At 34.2% G+C, this 21946-nt stretch overlaps 1 protein-coding gene across 1 annotated transcript; it reads left to right on the forward strand.

Annotated features, from left to right (window-relative positions):
- The first annotated feature begins 5537 nt into the window (after nt 1-5537).
- On the forward strand, nt 5538-11456 carry LOC143251131 (uncharacterized). Its single transcript, XM_076502508.1, has 2 exons — nt 5538-5689; nt 10017-11456. Exons 1-2 carry the CDS (start codon nt 5624-5626, stop codon nt 11019-11021), a joined length of 1071 nt encoding a protein of 356 aa, XP_076358623.1. The 5' UTR covers nt 5538-5623; the 3' UTR covers nt 11022-11456.
- Nucleotides 11457-21946: the final 10490 nt, after the last annotated feature.

Here is a 21946-nt window from a genome sequence, read left to right on the forward strand (position 1 = left end):
TTATATTTGTGATTAAACAATCCACTTGGGATTCGTTGAAGTGCTTAAGTTTATATATGTGATTAGACCATCCACTTGGTATTCGTTGAAGTGCTTAAGTTTATATTTGTGATTGGACCATCCACTTGGTATTCGTTGAAGTGCTTAAGTTTATATATGTGATTAGACCATCCACTTGGTATTCGTTAAGGTTCTGGGGTTAATATTTGTGATTAGACCATCTACTTGGTATTCGTTGAAGTGCTTAAGTTTATATATGTGATTAGACCATCCACTTGGTATTCGTTGAAATGCTTAAGTTTATATTTGTGATTAGACCATCCACTTGGTATTCGTTGAAGTGCTTACGTTTATATTTGTGATTAGACCATCCACTTGGTATTCGTTGTAGTGCTTATGTTTATATTTGTGACTAGACCATCCACTTGGTATTTGCTGAAGAGCTTATGTTTATATTTGTGATTAGACCATCAACTTGGTATTCGTTAAGGTTCTGGGGTTAATATTTGTGATTAGACCATCTACTTAGTATTCGTTGAAATGCTTAAGTTTATATATGTGATTAGACCATCCACTTGGTATTTGCTGAAGTGCTTATGTTTATATTTGTGATTAGACCATCTACTTGTTATTCGTTGAAGTTTATATATGTGATTAGACCATCCACTTGGTATTCGTTAAGGTTCTGGGGCTAATATTTGTGATTAGACCATCCACTTGGTATTCGATAAGGTTCTGGGGTTAATATTTGTGATTAGACCATCCACTTGGTATTCTTTGAAGTGCTTAAGTTTATATTTGTGATTAAACCATCCACTTGGTATTCGTTGTAGTGCTTAAGTTTATATTTGTGATTGGACCATCCACTTGGTATTCGTTGAAGTGCTTAAGTTTATATATGTGATTAGACCATCCACTTGGTATTCGTTGAAGTGCTTAAGTTTATATTTGTGATTAGACCATCCACTTGGTATTCGTTAAGGTTCTGGGGTTAATATTTGTGATTAGACCATCCACTTGGTATTCGTTGAAGTGCTTAAGTTTATATTTGTGATTAAACCATCCACTTGGTATTCGTTGAAGTGCTTAAGTTTATATATGTGATTAGACCATCCACTTGGTATTCGTTGAAATGCTTAAGTTTATATTTGTGATTAGACCATCCACTTGGTATTCGTTGAAGTGCTTACGTTTATATTTGTGATTAGACCATCCACTTGGTATTCGTTGTAGTGCTTATGTTTATATTTGTGACTAGACCATCCACTTGGTATTTGCTGAAGAGCTTATGTTTATATTTGTGATTAGACCATCAACTTGGTATTCGTTAAGGTTCTGGGGTTAATATTTGTGATTAGACCATCTACTTGGTATTCGTTGAAATGCTTAAGTTTATATATGTGATTAGACCATCCACTTGGTATTTGCTGAAGTGCTTATGTTTATATTTGTGATTAGACCATCTACTTGTTATTCGTTGAAGTTTATATATGTGATTAGACCATCCACTTGGTATTCGTTAAGGTTCTGGGGCTAATATTTGTGATTAGACCATCCACTTGGTATTCGTTGAAGTGCTTAAGTTTATATTTGTGATTAAACCATCCACTTGGTATTCGTTGAAGTGCTTAAGTTTATATATGTGATTAGACCATCCACTTGGTATTCGTTGAAATGCTTAAGTTTATATTTGTGATTAGACCATCCACTTGGTATTCGTTGTAGTGCTTATGTTTATATTTGTGACTAGACCATCCACTTGGTATTTGCTGAAGAGCTTATGTTTATATTTGTGATTAGACCATCAACTTGGTATTCGTTAAGGTTCTGGGGTTAATATTTGTGATTAGACCATCTACTTGGTATTCGTTGAAATGCTTAAGTTTATATATGTGATTAGACCATCCACTTGGTATTTGCTGAAGTGCTTATGTTTATATTTGTGATTAGACCATCTACTTGTTATTCGTTGAAGTTTATATATGTGATTAGACCATCCACTTGGTATTCGTTAAGGTTCTGGGGCTAATATTTGTGATTAGACCATCCACTTGGTATTCGATAAGGTTCTGGGGTTAATATTTGTGATTAGACCATCCACTTGGTATTCTTTGAAGTGCTTAAGTTTATATTTGTGATTAGACCATCCACTTGGTATTCGTTGTAGTGCTTAAGTTTATATTTGTGATTGGACCATCCACTTGGTATTCGTTGAAGTGCTTAAGTTTATATATGTGATTAGACCATCCACTTGGTATTCGTTGAAGTGCTTAAGTTTATATTTGTGATTAGACCATCCACTTGGTATTCGTTAAGGTTCTGGGGTTAATATTTGTGATTAGACCATCCACTTGGTATTCGTTGAAGTGCTTAAGTTTATATTTGTGATTAAACCATCCACTTGGTATTCGTTGAAGTGCTTAAGTTTATATATGTGATTAGACCATCCACTTGGGATTCGTTGAAGTGCTTAAGTTTATATTTGTGATTAGACCATCCACTTGGGATTCGTTGAAGTGCTTAAGTTTATATTTGTGATTAGACCATCCACTTGGTATTCGTTGAAGTGCTTAAGTTTATATTTGTGATTAAACCATCCACTTGGTATTCGTTGAAGTGCTTAAGTTTATATATGTGATTAGACCATCCACTTGGGATTCGTTGAAGTGCTTAAGTTTATATTTGTGATTAGACCATCCACTTGGTATTCGTTGAAGTGCTTAAGTTTATATTTGTGATTAAACAATCCACTTGGGATTCGTTGAAGTGCTTAAGTTTATATATGTGATTAGACCATCCACTTGGTATTTGCTGAAGTGCTTATGTTTATATTTGTGATTAGACCATCCACTTGGTATTCGTTGAAGTGCTTAAGTTTATATATGTGATTAGACCATCCACTTGGTATTCGTTGAAATGCTTAAGTTTATATTTGTGATTAGACCATCCACTTGGTATTCGTTGAAGTGCTTACGTTTATATTTGTGATTAGACCATCCACTTGGTATTCGTTGTAGTGCTTATGTTTATATTTGTGACTAGACCATCCACTTGGTATTTGCTGAAGAGCTTATGTTTATATTTGTGATTAGACCATCAACTTGGTATTCGTTAAGGTTCTGGGGTTAATATTTGTGATTAGACCATCTACTTGGTATTCGTTGAAATGCTTAAGTTTATATATGTGATTAGACCATCCACTTGGTATTTGCTGAAGTGCTTATGTTTATATTTGTGATTAGACCATCTACTTGTTATTCGTTGAAGTTTATATATGTGATTAGACCATCCACTTGGTATTCGTTAAGGTTCTGGGGCTAATATTTGTGATTAGACCATCCACTTGGTATTCGATAAGGTTCTGGGGTTAATATTTGTGATTAGACCATCCACTTGGTATTCTTTGAAGTGCTTAAGTTTATATTTGTGATTAGACCATCCACTTGGTATTCGTTGTAGTGCTTAAGTTTATATTTGTGATTGGACCATCCACTTGGTATTCGTTGAAGTGCTTAAGTTTATATATGTGATTAGACCATCCACTTGGTATTCGTTGAAGTGCTTAAGTTTATATTTGTGATTAGACCATCCACTTGGTATTCGTTAAGGTTCTGGGGTTAATATTTGTGATTAGACCATCCACTTGGTATTCGTTGAAGTGCTTAAGTTTATATTTGTGATTAAACCATCCACTTGGTATTCGTTGAAGTGCTTAAGTTTATATATGTGATTAGACCATCCACTTGGGATTCGTTGAAGTGCTTAAGTTTATATTTGTGATTAGACCATCCACTTGGGATTCGTTGAAGTGCTTAAGTTTATATTTGTGATTAGACCATCCACTTGGTATTCGTTAAGGTTCTGGGGTTAATATTTGTGATTAGACCATCCACTTGGTATTCGTTGAAGTGCTTAAGTTTATATTTGTGATTAAACCATCCACTTGGGATTCGTTGAAGTGCTTAAGTTTATATATGTGATTAGACCATCCACTTGGTATTCGTTGAAGTGCTTAAGTTTATATTTGTGATTGGACCATCCACTTGGTATTCGTTGAAGTGCTTAAGTTTATATATGTGATTAGACCATCCACTTGGTATTCGTTGAAGTGCTTAAGTTTATATTTGTGATTAGACCATCCACTTGGTATTCGTTAAGGTTCTGGGGTTAATATTTGTGATTAGACCATCTACTTGGTATTCGTTGAAGTGCTTAAGTTTATATTTGTGATTAGACCATCCACTTGGTATTCGTTGAAGTGCTTAAGTTTATATTTGTGATTAGACCATCCACTTGGGATTCGTTGAAGTGCTTAAGTTTATATTTGTGATTAGACCATCCACTTGGTATTCGTTGAAGTGCTTAAGTTTATATTTGTGATTAAATCATCCACTTGGTATTTTTTCTTACTGTTTCTAATCTTTTACCATATGCAAACATTTTTATGAAATGAAAGATTGGTGGATATAGTAGTCTTTATTTACAACGTCCCCTAGTAGAGGAAATAGATAAAATAAAAATGTCTCTCAACATTGTTTTCCAGTCAGGATACAAATGTTAACACTGTTTATAGGAAGTTGTGTAATTTTGTTTGTTTTGTTTGGAGAAAAGCCACATTGGGTTATCTGCTATGTCTATCGCTAGGAACCGAGCCCTGAATTTTGACGTTGTAAGATCTTTAACTTACCGTTTTCCCACCAGAAGACTCGTGTAATTTATACACGAAGGTCTTCATAAAAATGAAATAGTTTCACGTGCTAATTGTGTGCTATAACACTGTGTATTTAATATAAAAGTGTCCCAGGCCTTTCTCTGTTGTCGCTTGGTTCAGATGGTTTGGACATGGTCCATTGCATGATGAGTCATTCAGACCATATATCTACTTACCTACTGTCCCTCGTGAACCTCCAAAATGTTCACTGGCTTAGCTTGTTTCAACGTGGTACACTGCACCGTTTTATTTTATTGATAAAGAATATGTATCTTATTATCCAATATGTTGTTACCTTATTAATGTAGCCCAATATATTGTTACCCTATTAATGTAGCCCAATATATTGTTACCATATTAATGTAGCCCAGTATATTGCTACCCTGTTAATGTAGCCACACGAATAACTTTCTAGTGTTGTTTGATTTAGCTGCTCACTTTGTTCTATTGTAACATTCTAACTTGGTATTCTATCTGCTCTCTCTAATTGGTCTGTAAGGACATGACAAAGCACCATTTCACCTGCCAAGTAATAGCTTGTCACAAACAATGTCCCAGAAGTGTCTTAACTTGCACGGAGCTAAGACATTAGTTCAACGATCAATAATTCCGTCTGAGACACACATCTCTAAATCACTTCAGATTTCTAGGATTCAACATTTGTTTATAAGAAACATAAAAACACTATCGTTATCTTAACAATAATCTTCGTATAGTTTCTTTGTCTGTGATTCGTTAGTTTCCTTACCTTATGTTTGACTAAAACCAATCACCGTTAGCGAAGATATCTTTAAGTTAAGAAATTTCCTGGTTTACTTCTGGGATCACACTTAAAGCCAAACTACAGGTAGGTACAGCCAGTCACTCTCTCTAAATACTGGCTACACAGAGAAAGAGGAAACTTGTCTCAACATGGCCGATCTTACGCCTCGAATGATAACATTTTCAGTGTCACGTTCCACAAGCGACGATCATCAGGTATTTAGTTTTATATCAGTGTTGAAAATACTCACTATCTGATTGGTGCTTGTACGCTGTTAAACACAGCTCGTTAGTTTTCTGTTAGTATTATACATATTCAATATAAGGCTCAGCTCGCACGTTATCTGAATATCAAATAATAATTCTTCCAATTGTATTCGTCATAAGACTACAGTATTAGGATTATTATACTTTCAAGTATTACAATAACTCTTCGGTCCTTTCGTATTTTCTTACGAGAAAAATTGTTTTCAGTATTATCTGAAACACGCTATTGAATCCATGTCCGTTTCCTTCAAAACGGATAAAACAGAATAATGATTGAAACGTATAAATCATTTGTTAAAACAACAGTAGGTAACTATCAATTCCTATAAATAAGAATATTTAATTATCTATAATTAGTTTAAATGTAAACCATCACCTTGAAAAATTATTTCGATTGCACCTCTCCCCTTGAAACAGTATTTGTTTAATTTTAGTTCTTAGAGATTCGACTCTTGTATAAGAATGTTTCTGTTGACACCAGGGCTAATATAATGTTCAACATTGCAAGACTTGGTCGACATCAGGGTTAATATAATGTTCAACACTGAAAGATCTAGTTGACACCAGAGTTAATATAATGGTCAACACTGCAAGACTTGGTTGACACCAGGGCTAATATAATGTTCAACACTGCAAGACTTGGTTGACACCAGGGTTAATATAAAGGTCAACACTGCAAGACTTTATTGACACCAGGGTTAATATAATGGTCAACATTGCAAGACTTGGTCGACACCAGGGTTAATATAATGGTCAACACTGCAAGACTTGGTTGACACCAGGGTTAATATCATGTTCAACAATGCAAGACTTGGTCGACATCAGGGTTAATATAATGTTCAACATTGCAAGGCTTGGTTGACACCAGGGCTAATATAATGTTCAACACTGCAAGACCTAGTTGACACCAGGGTTAATATAATGGTCAACACTGCAAGACATTATTGACACCAGAGTTACTATAATGTTCAACACTGCAACACTCTTGGATAGAGCCCATAAACCTAGTCTAATTTTTAACAAACGTAGTTTGAATTTTAAACACAAAAATTATTCCTATTTTTGAAAGTTTAACAGATGTTGCTTGTGATCAAGTACTTACGTTTTAATTTAACCTTTTAAAAACTTTCACGTCTACACTATAATTATTTAGAAACTTGTTTAAGGTAATAATTACCTGTTTAGTGTATTGACAACTGTTGACTTCAGCTCTTGTTACCTTAAACTATTGCCACGTGTACCCAACACTAGTTATATTAAAGTTTCGAAATTAGTGAGAAATTATGTCATTAATAAAATTCCTCAGTTGTTGTAAATTACTTTATTTGCACCTGTATCTTGTTAAGCATTTAAGTGGTTTAACATCGCTACATTTTCATTACATAAAACAAAATCCCAGCTACTTTTTGTAAGATTCAAATAGTCATTTAACTTTATTAAGAAGAAAACCACGTGCTGCGGATAGGAAGTGATATGTTGTGGTATTTTGTGTTTGAACACACAAAGTTCATGAAAGATCAAAGCTGTGCTGTATATTTAGAACAATTAAATGACCGTTATAGGTTTATCACACAGTAGAACAGATATGTAGAGCTCTGAAAAAATTTGGTGGCCGTGTGGGACGTCACAATGACTTAGAGGTTAAACATAAATGGGTTAAACTTTTTCCGTAACGTAAGATACCAACCAAACACCTCTAGTACCAAAGATATTTTGAGGTGAATGGTGTTATCAAAACTGATAGACCATTTGACTCCAGTAGTAATGGGCATAAGATTTAGCGAGGGTACAAAAACGTGGGTGTCGGGTGCAATCAGCAGGGTGACGGTACTGATATTTTAAATGTTTATAAATAAATGATGAACTCTAGACACAAAACTTTAGAACATAAACAGTGTTGACCCGGCATGGCCAGGTTGTTAGGGCGCTCGACTTGTAATATGAGGGTCACGGGTTTGAATCCCTGTCAACCAAACATGCTCGCCTTTTAAACCGTGGGGGTATTATAATGTAACGGTCAATTCCACTATTCGTTTGTAAAAGCGTAGACCAAGAGTTGGCGATGGGTGGAGATGACTAGTGTTACACTGCTAAATTAGGAATGGCTAGCGCAGATAGCCCTCGTGTAGCTTTGCGCCAAATTAAAAAAACACAAACAATAGAGAGTGTTGTTTGATATGGGGCCGTGAGTGATGACAGATCCATTCTTCAGACACATACAGCTACACCTCCATCCCGTACATAAATGTTAAAGTCTTCCCTATTTTCCTACTCTTAATCTTAAAACTTCCCCCCGCGCATGCAACTTATACTGGACTGTTTAATTATTGTATATTATTATAAGCTTTCAGCTTTACTCCTGCTAATGTATTTCTTCTTGATTTCACGTTTAAATAGTTTTATAGAAGTGTCGCAGTTCATAGAGATGAAAAAGCTTATAATGAGTGTATATGACTTACTACTACATCCTGCCATATGGTAATAAATGTGTCGCAGTTCTTAGAGATGAAAAAGCTTACAATGAGTGTATATGACTTACTACTACATCCTGCCATATGGTAATAAATGTGTCGCAGTTCTTAGAGATGAAAAGCTTACAATGAGTGTATATGACTTACTACTACATCCCTGCCATATGATAATAAATGTGTCGCAGTTCTTAGAGATGCAAAAGCTTATAATGAGTGTATATGACTTACTACTACATCCTGCCATATGATAATAAATGTGTCGCAGTTCTTAGAGATGAAAAAGCTTATAATGAGTGTATATGACTTACTACTACATCCTGCCATATGATAATAAATGTGTCGCAGTTCTTAGAGATGAAAAAGCTTACAATGAGTGTATATGACTTACTACTACATCCCTGCCATATGATAATAAATGTGTCGCAGTTCTTAGAGATGCAAAAGCTTATAATGAGTGTATATGACTTACTACTGCATCCCTGCCATATGATAATAAATGATTCGCAGTTCTTAGAGATGAAAAATCTTGTAATGAGTGTATATGACTTACTACTACATCCCTGCCACATGATATTAAATGTGTCGCAGTTCTTAGAGATGAAAAAGCTTATAATGAGTGTATATGACTTGCTACTACATCCTGCCACATGATAATAAATGTGTCGCAGTTCTTAGAGATGATTATAATAAGGCATTATTAGGCCTATCAGTGAACGCAAGCTACACAAAGAGACTGGACTTTCTATTATTTTTCTCATTCCCTGACCATTAATAAAAACAATAAAATAACGTTTATAAGGACAGGACCTACAACATTAAGGTTAAGTTGATAGCATCAACAATAATATGAAGTAGCACATAATCTAAAGATTTGATAAATTACTAGATAAACTTACACTTGTAATATGTGTGTTAATTTGTCTTTACTTGACATAATTAATGATCATATAATATGTTCTCGTGTAATTACATGAATATAATGAAACTTTAATTATAATAATTTATATGGGTGACATTAATTTTATTTATTATTATAAAATCAATATGAGATTGTACTGAATTATTCCAATAAGGAGCAAAATTACAACCAAATATATAATACAAATGTGCAATGTGAGACGATTCATTTTATCGAATTTTAAAAAATCAACTCTATTTATCTCCCTAAAACAAATTCATGTCTTTATTTAAGTAGGCCTAGAAAGTAACATTGAGTCAAACAGTCTGGTAAAAGGATATCAAACATTTTACACAATACAACGTACGTTTTGGAACAATGAGACAGTTTAATTACACTCATACGGTTAAGAACAGTCATCACACATTAACAGCGTGATGTTATCTGTTTTATGTTTAGAAAAGGTTCCTACAGCTAATGTGGTAATACATACATGTCTGCTGTTGTTAAATTTTACGAATTTCTATTCGAAGGCTTTCTGCACCAGCCATCTATAAGTTTGAGGTGATAGACTATAGAGTAGCGAACTAGTTAACAATACCTTTTGCCATTTGTTGCAAACTTTAGTCAGAAAGAACAGTGAGACTTGACAGTCACAATTATAACGCTTCAATGGCTTCAAAGTATCTACCGTTTTATTTTTCATTTTATTTTGTTTTCAAAGAACACGAACCGCCAAACCTCAATTCGTAGTTCACTACAATGGTATTAGCCACAATGACAGAACTGTATAGACCGTTAAATTCTGTTTTATGCTATAGTTAAGATAATTAACTTGAAATAAGGTAGCTAATGGTATTGGAATCAACTAGGTAAAGTAACAATCGTTTAATCTGACTTTTTACAGGAACATTTCAAAAATGAAAACCTCCAAGAAAGCTGTTCTGATTGTCAAAACATACTTAAAGATATGAAAACATTTCACGATCAGCTGAGGAAGCACATCGTGGAAGATGAAACAGCGCGTGCGCAACTCATCGAAAATTTTTCAGTTTTGATTTCGTCACGAGAAGAATCTTTTAAGTCTCTCAAAAAGTTAGATATTAAGATTAATGTGAAAATCTCAAAAACTGCTGCTTCTCTTAGTAAGATTCGTAAAATACGTAGACATGTGTCTAATGTCGGAGGGAACACAGCCCCTGTTACTAATGACGTCTCCTTAGATTTAACTGAAGGTGACGATGACTCTATATTAAAAGTTGCTGGCGAACCCATTGCTCTAGGATCAAACACTGCAGGATCAGGCATCGATAAAACAAAATGTAAAGAAGTCAAAAGGATTCTGGAAAAAGACAAACAACAAACAGACCAGCTTTTAAAAAACATGGAAACCTACGAACGATGTGACGAAAACCGTGAGAAACTGGTGAAAGAAGCAGAAGAGTTTATAGATATTGTTGAGAATGGTTTAAATGGTGATAACTCACTTGTAGGACCGTTAGGGAAAGCAGTGGAATTTTTACAGAACTTAGCCAGTCTTGAAGAAGTAACGTTTGAGAGTGCTGACGAAGTTTTAAGAAAGGCTTTTATGAGTTCACCAACGAAAGCAGCTTGTGACCAGGTTGACCTTAAGTCACCTTCAAGTCCGATCTCCCCAAATTTGGATGAAGGTAGAGAGGTTTCTAAGCTACGATCCTCAGGCCCTAATATTACAACTAGCTCTTTACCTCCTGTTTGTATCAAGCTTGAAACTGTGGCCACAGCTCTTGATGTGGCGAACAAGATCTTTGCATCTCAGGATATTGAAGAAGACAGTAAAAGTGAATTACAAGATCGTATAACTGAATTGATCAAAGAAATTACTCGTGAGAAAGAAGAGATTGAAAAAGCTTACGAACATATTAAAGCTTAAGGTTTACGTGAGAGTCCAGTTGTTGTCTCAGTAAAAAAATAATTACAGTAAAAGTGAAATAGAAAGATCTTCTAAAATAATTTGTCTTTAAAACATGATTTTTCTTTTGAGTTAAGACTTTATCAAACATATAAGGAAAAACATAACTTGATCTTAGGACGGGCTGCTATTGAAAACAATGTTTTCCAAAAAGGAATGATTTCTTCCCTTCACGACCACGTGATCATCGTCTTATATATAAAAAGCTCTATGAACTTGTTTATGTATTGTGATTTTAATTAAAGTTTGGTACATTAAAGTATATTTGAATTATGTATGGCATTATTATACTGTAAGGAAAACGTAGTTAGAAGGTAAAATTATGCTTACATTGTATTTTCGGTCAGAAAATCCACGTAGGCTAATTATTGTTTAAATAAAGTTCCGTTAACAATGGTTTATTGTTATTGTACTTGATTTGCTGTATCGTTTCCTGATTTAACTCTCTCATTTGCCATGTCTGACAACAGTGACTTGGATTGTACTAATGCATTAAGCTGTAATTTAGAGAAAACGTACACATAGTGAAATGTAAAAAAAAGGACTAACACTGAGATTAACCTGTTGACTGCCAAGTATTTCAGCTGCTACGGCAGTGCCTATGCCGGGTTTTTCATTTTGTAACTTTTTTGTGACGCCATTTTGGATCGAAAGTGAAACAATTTTAAGTAGGTCAAATGCATGTAAGGTGCTGACATCTAGCGTTGAAGTTAGGTATTATTGAGAACGAATTAACTCGTCCGTGGCACTATGTTACCGATCGGCTTGGTCGAGTTATCTCGTCTACGGCATTGAACAGGTTAACTAACTCAGCCTTTAATTGGTCCTTGATCTATGGGTCTGTATAAAAAAAAATGTGTTAAATATGTCAATCTGTTGTACAAATCGAAGTAGTCTGAATAACGCACATTAAGAACCAAGCTTATGATGGAAAAATTCCAGAAATATGTGAACACATGACAACTGATATTTAACTAATTGGTAACACTTATTGAGATTGTTTTCAGTTTCATAATTTAGAGATCACAAGAAAAACAAGTCCAAGTCCTCACGGTTCTCAGGCCGAACTGATGACCTCACTAGTCTTTGTTACTTTTATGTTATATCTGAACTTTTTGTAGTTTATGGAACTTTTTTATACACACATTTTTTCGAATGTGACCTAAATCGAACATTCTCAAATATAGTAATCCCTCTGGTGAGCTAAGAATTAGTGAAAAAAGTGTTTCGATTTGAAACTTGAAAGTTTGTTTAATAATAATTTATTTAATATTTGAAGGACTGTTTTGTTTTTAATTTTGCGCAAAGCTTCTCAAGGCATATCTGTGTTAGCCGTCCCTAATTTAGCAGTGTAAGACTAGAGAGAAGGCAGCTAGTCATCACCACCCACCGCCAACTGTTGGGCTACTCTTTTACCAACGAATAGGGGAACTGACTAGTATTTAAGAGATTTCTTTAAAATACAGTTTTCTAAACCTCAATGGGAAAATAATATTTTCAATATTTTGTGCTTAAGTATAATAATCGTGAGAGTTTCAAATACTTATTTTTTTTTCTTAAGACTTCACGCAGTTAAAAATAACAGGAGAATAAAATGAGCGTATATATTTTCTTGGTTAATTACATATCTAGGTTTAAACATATATAATTTAAAACTTGCGTGCTGTACACACAAAAGACGTGATTTTATGTTTGTTTTGTGTTTTAAATAACTTTTCCTTTGCAGAAGTTTCTTATTTAGAAATATCACAGAAATTAATAATTTAGAGTTCATAGCTACGTTCGGCTTAGTTGTTTCTAAGACAGAAAAAGGTTTGAGAAATTTTGCTGTGAATTACTTCAAAAGTTTTATTTTACCACAATAAATATTTTGTATCAATTTTATGTTGAATTGAGACATTGAAAATGTTATAGTGTAAAGCCTTAACATGAAAACTTAGAAGCGAGGAATTTATTGTCCTTACTGATATGAATATTTTAAACATTTAAGCCGGAGGGCGCCATCAACAGAAGAGCTATCAAAAACTAATAATTATAAATTTAGATTAGACAATGTTATGTTAAAACTTTTATCGTATTATTCACAATTACATACATAGTCGTGAATTATCATTTGTTTATATTTTATTATGGTTTATCGTTGGCACCACATTACCAACTTTAAGACAGTTATTTAGCCAACCCAACTGAAAGAATAACAAATAACATATGAGACACATATAAAGTTTAACGAAGATGAAATACACCGATCTAAATTATGCAAAAATATTCTAAAAAGTTGATAATCATTAATGATTATACATTATGTAAACAATAAACGGTTAAACTTATAAATAATAAAACTTTATTTGGAAACACAAAACATTCATCGAGTTATTTAGAGTTCTTTGAAAGTTCTTCCAAGTTGTTTTTAAAATATCTATGTTAAAATAACATTTTTGTTCATTGTCACAAATCAAAACAAAAACAAAAGAAAGACATGTTTTATAATAAACTATGGATATTTATTTCGTAGCAAGATACGAATATTTTGTAATTCACATCTGTATAACCAGATTAAAGTTTATAGCTTAGTTCGTTTTTTAACATTAACTTACTACTTGTACTTCTGGATATTACTGTCATCTTTGTCCCAACTCTGAACCATCCCAGTTAATCCTTGTTGTTGATGGTTTAAATCAACCTTTTTTTACTGTTACCAAGGTCTGATTATAGGTTTAACAAAATTATTCCACTGGATTTTCAGTAAGTGATTGTGTTGTTGTGTTTGTCAATAGCTTACTGTGAACATTTTCATAAACTTCCTATTTTCTGTGTCTGGATCTGAGGTTAAGACTTCTTTACAAACAGAAGAAAGCTGTCAGTTGACTCACTGCTCCCTGTATTCTGTGGTTTCACTCATTGTGTTAATAGGAAAATGAAAGTTTGACAATATCACATTTCATGTGACTCCTTTGTTGTGAGCCTCACGTTATTAATGGCTAGTATTTTGGTTTTTACAGAAGGTGTGAGGAACATTACAAAGTTAGCTGATGACGAGTAGTCCACTGTCCGCACATTAATTAAATTGACAAAATATGAAGTATGTGTTATTATGAGATAACACATTATATGGAGAATTATATCATGATATTCTCCAGAAAATAAGAACAGATAACTTCCTTTAAGATCTCTGTTACTCGTGATATAACGGCACAGGTATACGCGTGTTAACTAAAAAAAAAGAAAACGACAGAGAGCCTATTGTTGATAACTATAATATTTTTATTAATTTTCATGATACACAGCTGCCCACTTTTATTCTGATCGGTTTATTGGTGATATTATTTGTCAATAAATAACTTCAGTAAATTCGTTGTTACTGATTTGGTTTCATTAACGTGGCAGACAGTGCTGTTCTTGGTGTTGGGACTCACATGGATCTCCCAAGTGACAGTGGTGTTCCTGGTGTTGGTACTTACATAAATCTCCCAAGTGACAGTGGTGTTCCTGGTGTTGGAACTCACATCAATTTCCCAAGTGACAGTGGTATTCCTGGTGTTGAGACTCACATGAATCTCCCAAGTGACAGTGGTGTTCCTAGTGTTGGGACTCACATGAATCTCCCAAGTGACAGTGGTGTTCATGGTGTTGGAACTCACATGAATCTCCCAAGTGACAGTGGTGTTCCTGGTGTTGGGACTCACAGGAATCTCCCAAGTGACAGTGGTGTTCCTGGTGTTGGAACTCACATGAATCTCCCAAGTGACAGTGGTGTTCCTGGTGTTGGGACTCACAGGAATCTCCCAAGTGACAGTGGTGTTCCTAGTGTTGGGACTCACATGAATCTCCCAAGTGACAGTGGTGTTCCTGGTGTTGGGACTCACAGGAATCTCCCAAGTGACAGTGGTGTTCCTGGTGTTGGAACTCATATGAATCTCCCAAGTGACAGTGGTGTTCCTGGTGTTGGAACTCACAGGAATCTCCCAAGTGACAGTGGTGTTCCTGGTGTTGGGACTCACACGAATATCCCAAGTGACAGTGATGTTCCTGGTGTCGGAACTCACACGAATATCCCAAGTGACAGTGGTGTTCCTGGTGTTGGGACTCACGTTAATCTCCCAAGTTACGATGTTGTTGTCTTCAGGTTATTATTGGGACTTCTAGAAAATTCTAAGGTTCAGGTTCTTCTGTAAGTCGATTTTCCTATTTTATGAAGAAGCCAAGCGCTAAGGCAATTTTTAGATAGCTCAGTAAGCAATTACTTATAGCATAGTTGAGAACATATATGTATATAAACGGCTATCACTAGTTTGTTTTATGATCTATGAGGACTAAAAGACTTATTTAAACTCTAAAAATCAAATGTTTAAAATTTAAAACATTTCAAATGTTGTACATTCATTTGCATAACTAGTCACACTAAAGTTAAACAAAACAGCAAAGTGCTCTTCTTGTTACTGCTGCAGCGATTTTACGTTAGATTTACTGTGGTTATTTAATCATACGAACTGAAGGTGAAACTCTGGAAAATCATGTTATCATTGGTGATATATTGTAATAAACTGAAAAAAAAAATAGATTTTTTTTCTCTAAAGATCTAAAATATTGTGAGATTCTTGTCAACTCATCCTCGAAGTATTTTTAATACACTCAAAGCAAAATCTCTTCGACATTTTCTGACAAAAAATTAAAAATACTTAAATGTTTTTTGTCTAAAAATCGAGGCCTGGCATGGTCAGGTGGATTAAGGCGTTCGACTAGTAATCCGAGGGCCACGTGTTCGAATCCTCATTGTACCAAACATGCTCTCCTTTCAGCCGTGGAGGCTTTATATTGTGATGGTCAATGCCACTATTTGTTTGTAAAAGAGTAGCCCAAGCGTCGGCGGTAGGTGGTGATGACTAGCTGCCTTACCTCTAGTCTTACACTGCTAAATTAGGGACGGCTAGCGCAGATAGTCTTCGTGTAGCTTTGCGCGAAATTTAAAGCAAACAAACAAACAATCTCAAAATCGAAATAATTATGAGATTCTTGCCAACTCATCCTTGACGTAGACTGAAGGCAAAATTTCTTCGACATATAAAAGAATTAAAATATAAATAAAAAATTAAAATTAAGCCCCTGTGTACTTTTAAAAAGTATGAGTTTCTTTATAAAAAAAACATTTTCTTTCAGACCTCCCATGTCCCCTGAGTGTCAGCTCGCAAGAGATATTTATGTTGACCCTTACTTCGTAACACACACAACTGGAAGTAATAATTTATTTTAGTCTTCATGTCGTTAGCAAGGCTGTCGCCATTACTACTCTATAGACTATGAACAGTCATCTATGTATACCTACAAAGATTGTTTTGGAATTTCGCACAAAGCTACTCGAGGGCTATCTGTGCTAGCCGTCCCTAATTTAGCAGTGTAAGACTAGAGGGAAGGCAGCTAGTCATCACCACCCACCGCCAACTCTTGGGCTACTCTTTTACCAACGAATAGTGGGATTGACCGACACATTATACGCCCCCACGGCTGGGAGGGCGAGCACGTTTAGCGCGACGCGGGCTCGAACCCGCGACCCTCGGATTACGAGTCGCACGCCTTACGCGCTTACCTACAAAGAAATGTTATCATAATTCAATACAACTTTGGAAGCTAAGGTTTCGACATCGTGCTCACGTGCGATTTGCTGAACAGAAGCCTACAAACCTCAGAGAGTTGGTTTTTTTTTTGTCTAAAGATCGAAATAATTGTGAAATTCTTGTCAACTTATCCTTGAAGTGTTCTTAATACATTGAAGGCAAATATTTGTTCGATATATATAATAATTAAAATTTACAAATAAATTAAAAATTACGCCCCCTGTGTACTTTTCAAAAAGTATAAGTTTCTTCATGAAAAAAGCATTTTCTAGTCTACTGAAATTCGAGGTCAGAAAAGCAGTCTTTCCAGTACCACATGTGTGGACTCACACCGCCAGAAACCAGGTTTCAATACCCGTGGTGGGCAGAGCAAGGTAACTCTTTGTGTAGCTTTGTGCTAAATTCCAAACAAACAGAAAAGTAATTATTTCAATAATGTTTAGAGTGACGTATCTTGAATTTGTTCATTGACTACAGAGGTTTTAAATCAACTGTATATTTTTAAAGATTTACAGCAGTTAATAACAAAAGAATTAGTTATGCTGTTCAATCTCGTTAACAGCGAATCTTTGTTCCTTGGTTATATATCTACGACCCAGGTTTCTCACGATGGTTTATCAAAAAAAAACAACAAACGAAAGCAAATCAGAACGAGAGTAAAAATTAAGTTTGAAAGACAAGAATAGGAATATAAATATCAACTGGAGTTTATTACATACAACTGTAGTTATTAAAGTTTGGATTTCCTTACATACAACTGTAGTTATTAAAGGGTTGGATTTTCTAACATACAACTGCAGTTATTAAAGGGTTGGATTTTCTTACATACAACTATAATTATTAAAGGGTTGGATTTCCTTACATACAACTGTAGTTATTAAAGGGTTGGATTTTCTTACATACAACTGTAGTTATTAAAGGGTTGGATTTCCTTACATACAACTTTAATTATTAAAAGGTTGGATTTCCTTACATACAACTTTAATTATTAAAAGGTTGGATTTCCTTACATACAACTATAATTATTAAAGGGTTGGATTTCCTTACATACAACTGTAGTTATTAAAGGGTTGGATTTTCTTACATACAACTGTAGTTATTAAAGGGTTGGATTTCCTTACATACAACTTTAATTATTAAAAGGTTGGATTTCCTTACATACAACTGTAGTTATTAAAGGGTTGGATTTTCTTACATACAACTGTAGTTATTAAAGGGTTGGATTTCCTTACATACAACTGCAGTTATTAAAAGGTTGGATTTCCTTACATACACATAATTATTAAAAGGTTGTTCCCAAGTAACTTCCAATTCTGTACGTGTGTGTGTTTTCTTATAACAAAGCCACATCGGGCTATTTGCTGAGTTCACAAAGGGAAATCGAACCCCTGAATTTAGCGTTTTAAATCCGTAGACTGACCGCTGTACAAGCTTGGAACACTTTTCTGTATGAATTAGAATCGTTAAAAAACCAAATGAAAATTGTCTTCATTAAACAAATACAGAAACCAGTGGTTGTAGGTTGTACATAATGTCTACTGTGGTTGTAGGTTGTACATAATATCTACAGTGGTTGTAGGTTGTACATAATGTCTACAGTGGTTGTAGGTTGTACATAATGTCTACTGTGGTTGTAGGTTGTACATAATGTCTACAGTGGTTGTAGGTTGTACATAATGTCTACTGTGGTTGTAGGTTGTACATAATGTCTACTGTGGTTGTAGGTTGTACATAATGTCTACTGTGGTTGTAGGTTGTACATAATGTCTACTGTGGTTGTAGGTTGTACATAATGTCTACTGCTTTCCTGATGCTCCTCAATACGATTTTTCGCTTTTAGCTTTTTTAGAAGAATTTACGGAACCTAGGAGCTAGAGAGAGGAATCTTAAACAGTATTTAGATTTCTTCCTCACGATTTTATCATTTGTGAAACTTGGTTCAAACTTCAATCTGTTATCATTTTCTAAGTCACTCTATTCACCAGCTTCATCGTGTCTGGTTAAAACTTCAATTTGTTATTATTTTCTATGTCACTCTATTCACCAGCTTCATCGTGTCTGGTTCAAGCTTCAATCTGTTATTATTTTCTAAGTCACTCTATTCACCAGCTTCATCGTGTCTGGTTAAAACTTCAATTTGTTATTATTTTCTATGTCACTCTATTCACCAGCTTCATCGTGTCTGGTTCAAGCTTCAATCTGTTATTATTTTCTAAGTCACTCTATTCACCAGCTTCATCGTGTCTGGTTCAAACTTCAATCTGTTATTATTTTCTAAGTCACTCTATTCACGAACTTGCTCGTGTCTCTTCTGATTATTGTGAATTTAATTTTTTATTCCAAATTGTATTAACTACATCTTTATTGAAACTTCACCGGCTGATCCATTATAATGTTTATCAGTTGAAATTCTTATTAATTTCCTTATACTTGCCATTGTCTTACAAGTCCATTATTTATCTATAACTTAGCTGAAAGTGTTCTTGGTTTGTTTCTTATATGAAACATTTGTGTTATTTTTATCAACTCTAGTCACATTTACAACTGCTGGTGAAATTCTTAGGATATTATCGTTGTGGGACTTTCATTTCCTTCTTAGTTCTCAACTTCTGTTATCTCGAATACTAGAAGTTCAGAACATGTTTATAAAGAGGTTACTCAATCTTTCTGATCTTCATCTTGCCGCAAATCCTTTCACCATAAAATTTCTTTGTGAGATTCCGAATTAACTTTTAAATGCTTTAAGACACAGGGTACATCAGTTGTCACTTTTCAAATGAAGAATTTTATTGTTATTAACGTACAAAAGCCATAACTAAGAAATATACTGGACAAGATAAGAAGGGTTGTTGAAAACAGTTTTGTTTATATTAAAAACTCGTATGTATCGTTTGTTTTTGAGAAATTTCGATACTTCCATAACTACCTTACTTCCTTACTAGCTACAAATATGAAGAACCTATACTTGTCACACGTTGTTAAAGAAATCAATGCTTTTGTTATCTATGTCACTTCCCGTAGCTTATCCTTATTGGCTGTCTACCATTTTACTTTACTCACTGAATATAATACCAAACATGCTCGCTCTTTCAGCCGTAGAAGCGTTATAATGTAATCTTTAATCCAACTAGTCGTTGATAATAAACTAGTCCTTGACTTGACGGTGGGTGGGTAGCCTTTTCTCTATTCTTACACTACTAAACAGGGACTGCTAGCGCAGATACATCTCGTGCAGTTTTACGCAATATTTAAAACAAACAAACACTAAATATAAATATTCAAGGACCTCCGTAAGGTTGTCAAAAACAGTCAAAATTTCAACTTAAAAATTCTATTCCAGAATCTCATGAAATAACATATCCTCTGTTGGTTAAGGCTGATTTTTATTTCTAGGATAAACGGTTTTTGATAGATATTAATAAAGACTTGATTCTTGGCAAGTGTTCAATACCTAGAAACATGTTATTGTCGCATATATTCTTAAACTGATAAATCCAACTTCATTACTTATGTTATAACGACATATGTCTTTGTCCTCTCATGTTGCAAAGGTTCTGCAGTATATGATCACCACTAGATTCATTGGACTTTTGATCATCATAAAGTTGTCTCTTAGTTTCTCTTTGCAAACGATGGAATACTTCAAGTTGTTTGGTTTAGTTGTAGGAGTTGCTAATACTAACCATGTGGTTCATTTTCCGTTAGATCCTGTCAAGTTTTAAATTTATTAAAACTATGTAATTCTTTGAAAATTATATACCTTCGGATATAGGAAACGTCTCCTAAAATAGTAACAGTAGTTGTGCATTTACAAAAGAAGTAAAAAAAATGTTGGGTCAAAGAAATTATTTCTCAGTAAATATTAAGTCAAACATAATATTCCTCAGTAAAATGTTGGGTCGATGATACTGTTCCTCAGTTCTTGGACACCTCGATGGTTAAGTCTCATTTCTTCCTCTTAAAATGTTATGTTTAGTTAGTTTATGAAAATGTTACAAAGGTAAATACTGGATGACATATGGTCATGATATTACAGCTTGGATACAGGGTCTTAGTCTATCTCTTATTCGCTCTTGGTGACTCACTTTGTGATCTAAATATATGATAATTAATCATGAAAAACATACTGTTTTACAGTTTCATATTATAGATTTCTCTGTTTGATTATAAACCACATATTTCTTGCTTATATTCTACATGTCAGAAGTTGACCAAGTTTCTAAGAGTGATGTACAGCACTTTATAGTACGTTTTGTTTTTACTTTACCATTTATTAATACTTTAAAGTTAGATCATGGTTGCTTACCTTATAACACTGTCACTTACCTATGTCCTTGACACTCATCAATATTCTACGTCACATATCTACGTCATACATTGTACTTATTTTCGAATTTACAAAATAAATTTCTTAAAAATTCCTAACAGCTATTTTAGGGATATCTCTGCTAATATTCCATGATTTTGTAATGACGACCAAACAAAAGAGCAGCTACGAAACGCCACCCATCGGCATCTTGGGGTACTGTTTATCCACAAATAATAGTATTGGACAACACTTTATGACGTTCCTGCCACGTTTGATTTCGAGTTTTAATCCCGCCACCTGCAGCTTGGATATGTGAAATTCACTTTAAAATTGACAGAAGTTGTTATCTTTCATCACCAGGAGGTCTCTTTTCGAACTCAAACATGAAGAGACAAACCGTGTGTAAACTTCTGACTCTACCTGACCGGTTCCATCCACATATTTATTTTCCCTTACATGAGTAGTTTTAGAAGAATGGAGGTGAGACATGATCAAAGTGTTTAAAGTTTGAAATTCAAACTTTTTACGTATATTTTTTCTTAACCAATAAGGTGCTGTGTAGAACAAAAATGGAATTTTATGTCATCGGGTGCATTCCAAATCAAATTATAAGGAAAAAGAATACAATTAAAGTAATTTTTACACAAAACTGAGATACGAATATATTTTAAACACTTCCCAACAGTTTTATAACGCTAAAATATGAGTTTTGATACCAGTGGTAGCCTAGCGCAGATAGCTCATTGTGTAGCATAGTGGTTAAATAGAAATAATCGGACAACATTCTCAAAGATTATTTTTCTGTCCACTTGATAATAAAATCTCAGTAAATTAATAATGAATATTCTTATTACTGGAACTTGATATTGGCTATGACCTATTTCTATATCCTGAGTCACGCTAGGGATTATTGTCTGCTGTCATGAACAAGATTTAGACTACTATAAACGTTCAAGCTATGATAA

This window comes from Tachypleus tridentatus, chromosome 5 (genome assembly GCF_004210375.1).
Source record: "Tachypleus tridentatus isolate NWPU-2018 chromosome 5, ASM421037v1, whole genome shotgun sequence".
Lineage (NCBI taxonomy): Eukaryota > Metazoa > Arthropoda > Merostomata > Xiphosura > Limulidae > Tachypleus > Tachypleus tridentatus.

Bases quoted from the DNA above. Each gene is read 5' to 3' on its own strand.
- LOC143251131 (XM_076502508.1), top strand. From the start codon at position 5,624: ATGGCCGATCTTACGCCTCGAATGATAACATTTTCAGTGTCACGTTCC. The intron at 5,690-10,016 runs GTATTTAGTTTT...GACTTTTTACAG, and splicing joins CCACAAGCGACGATCATCAG to GAACATTTCAAAAATGAAAA.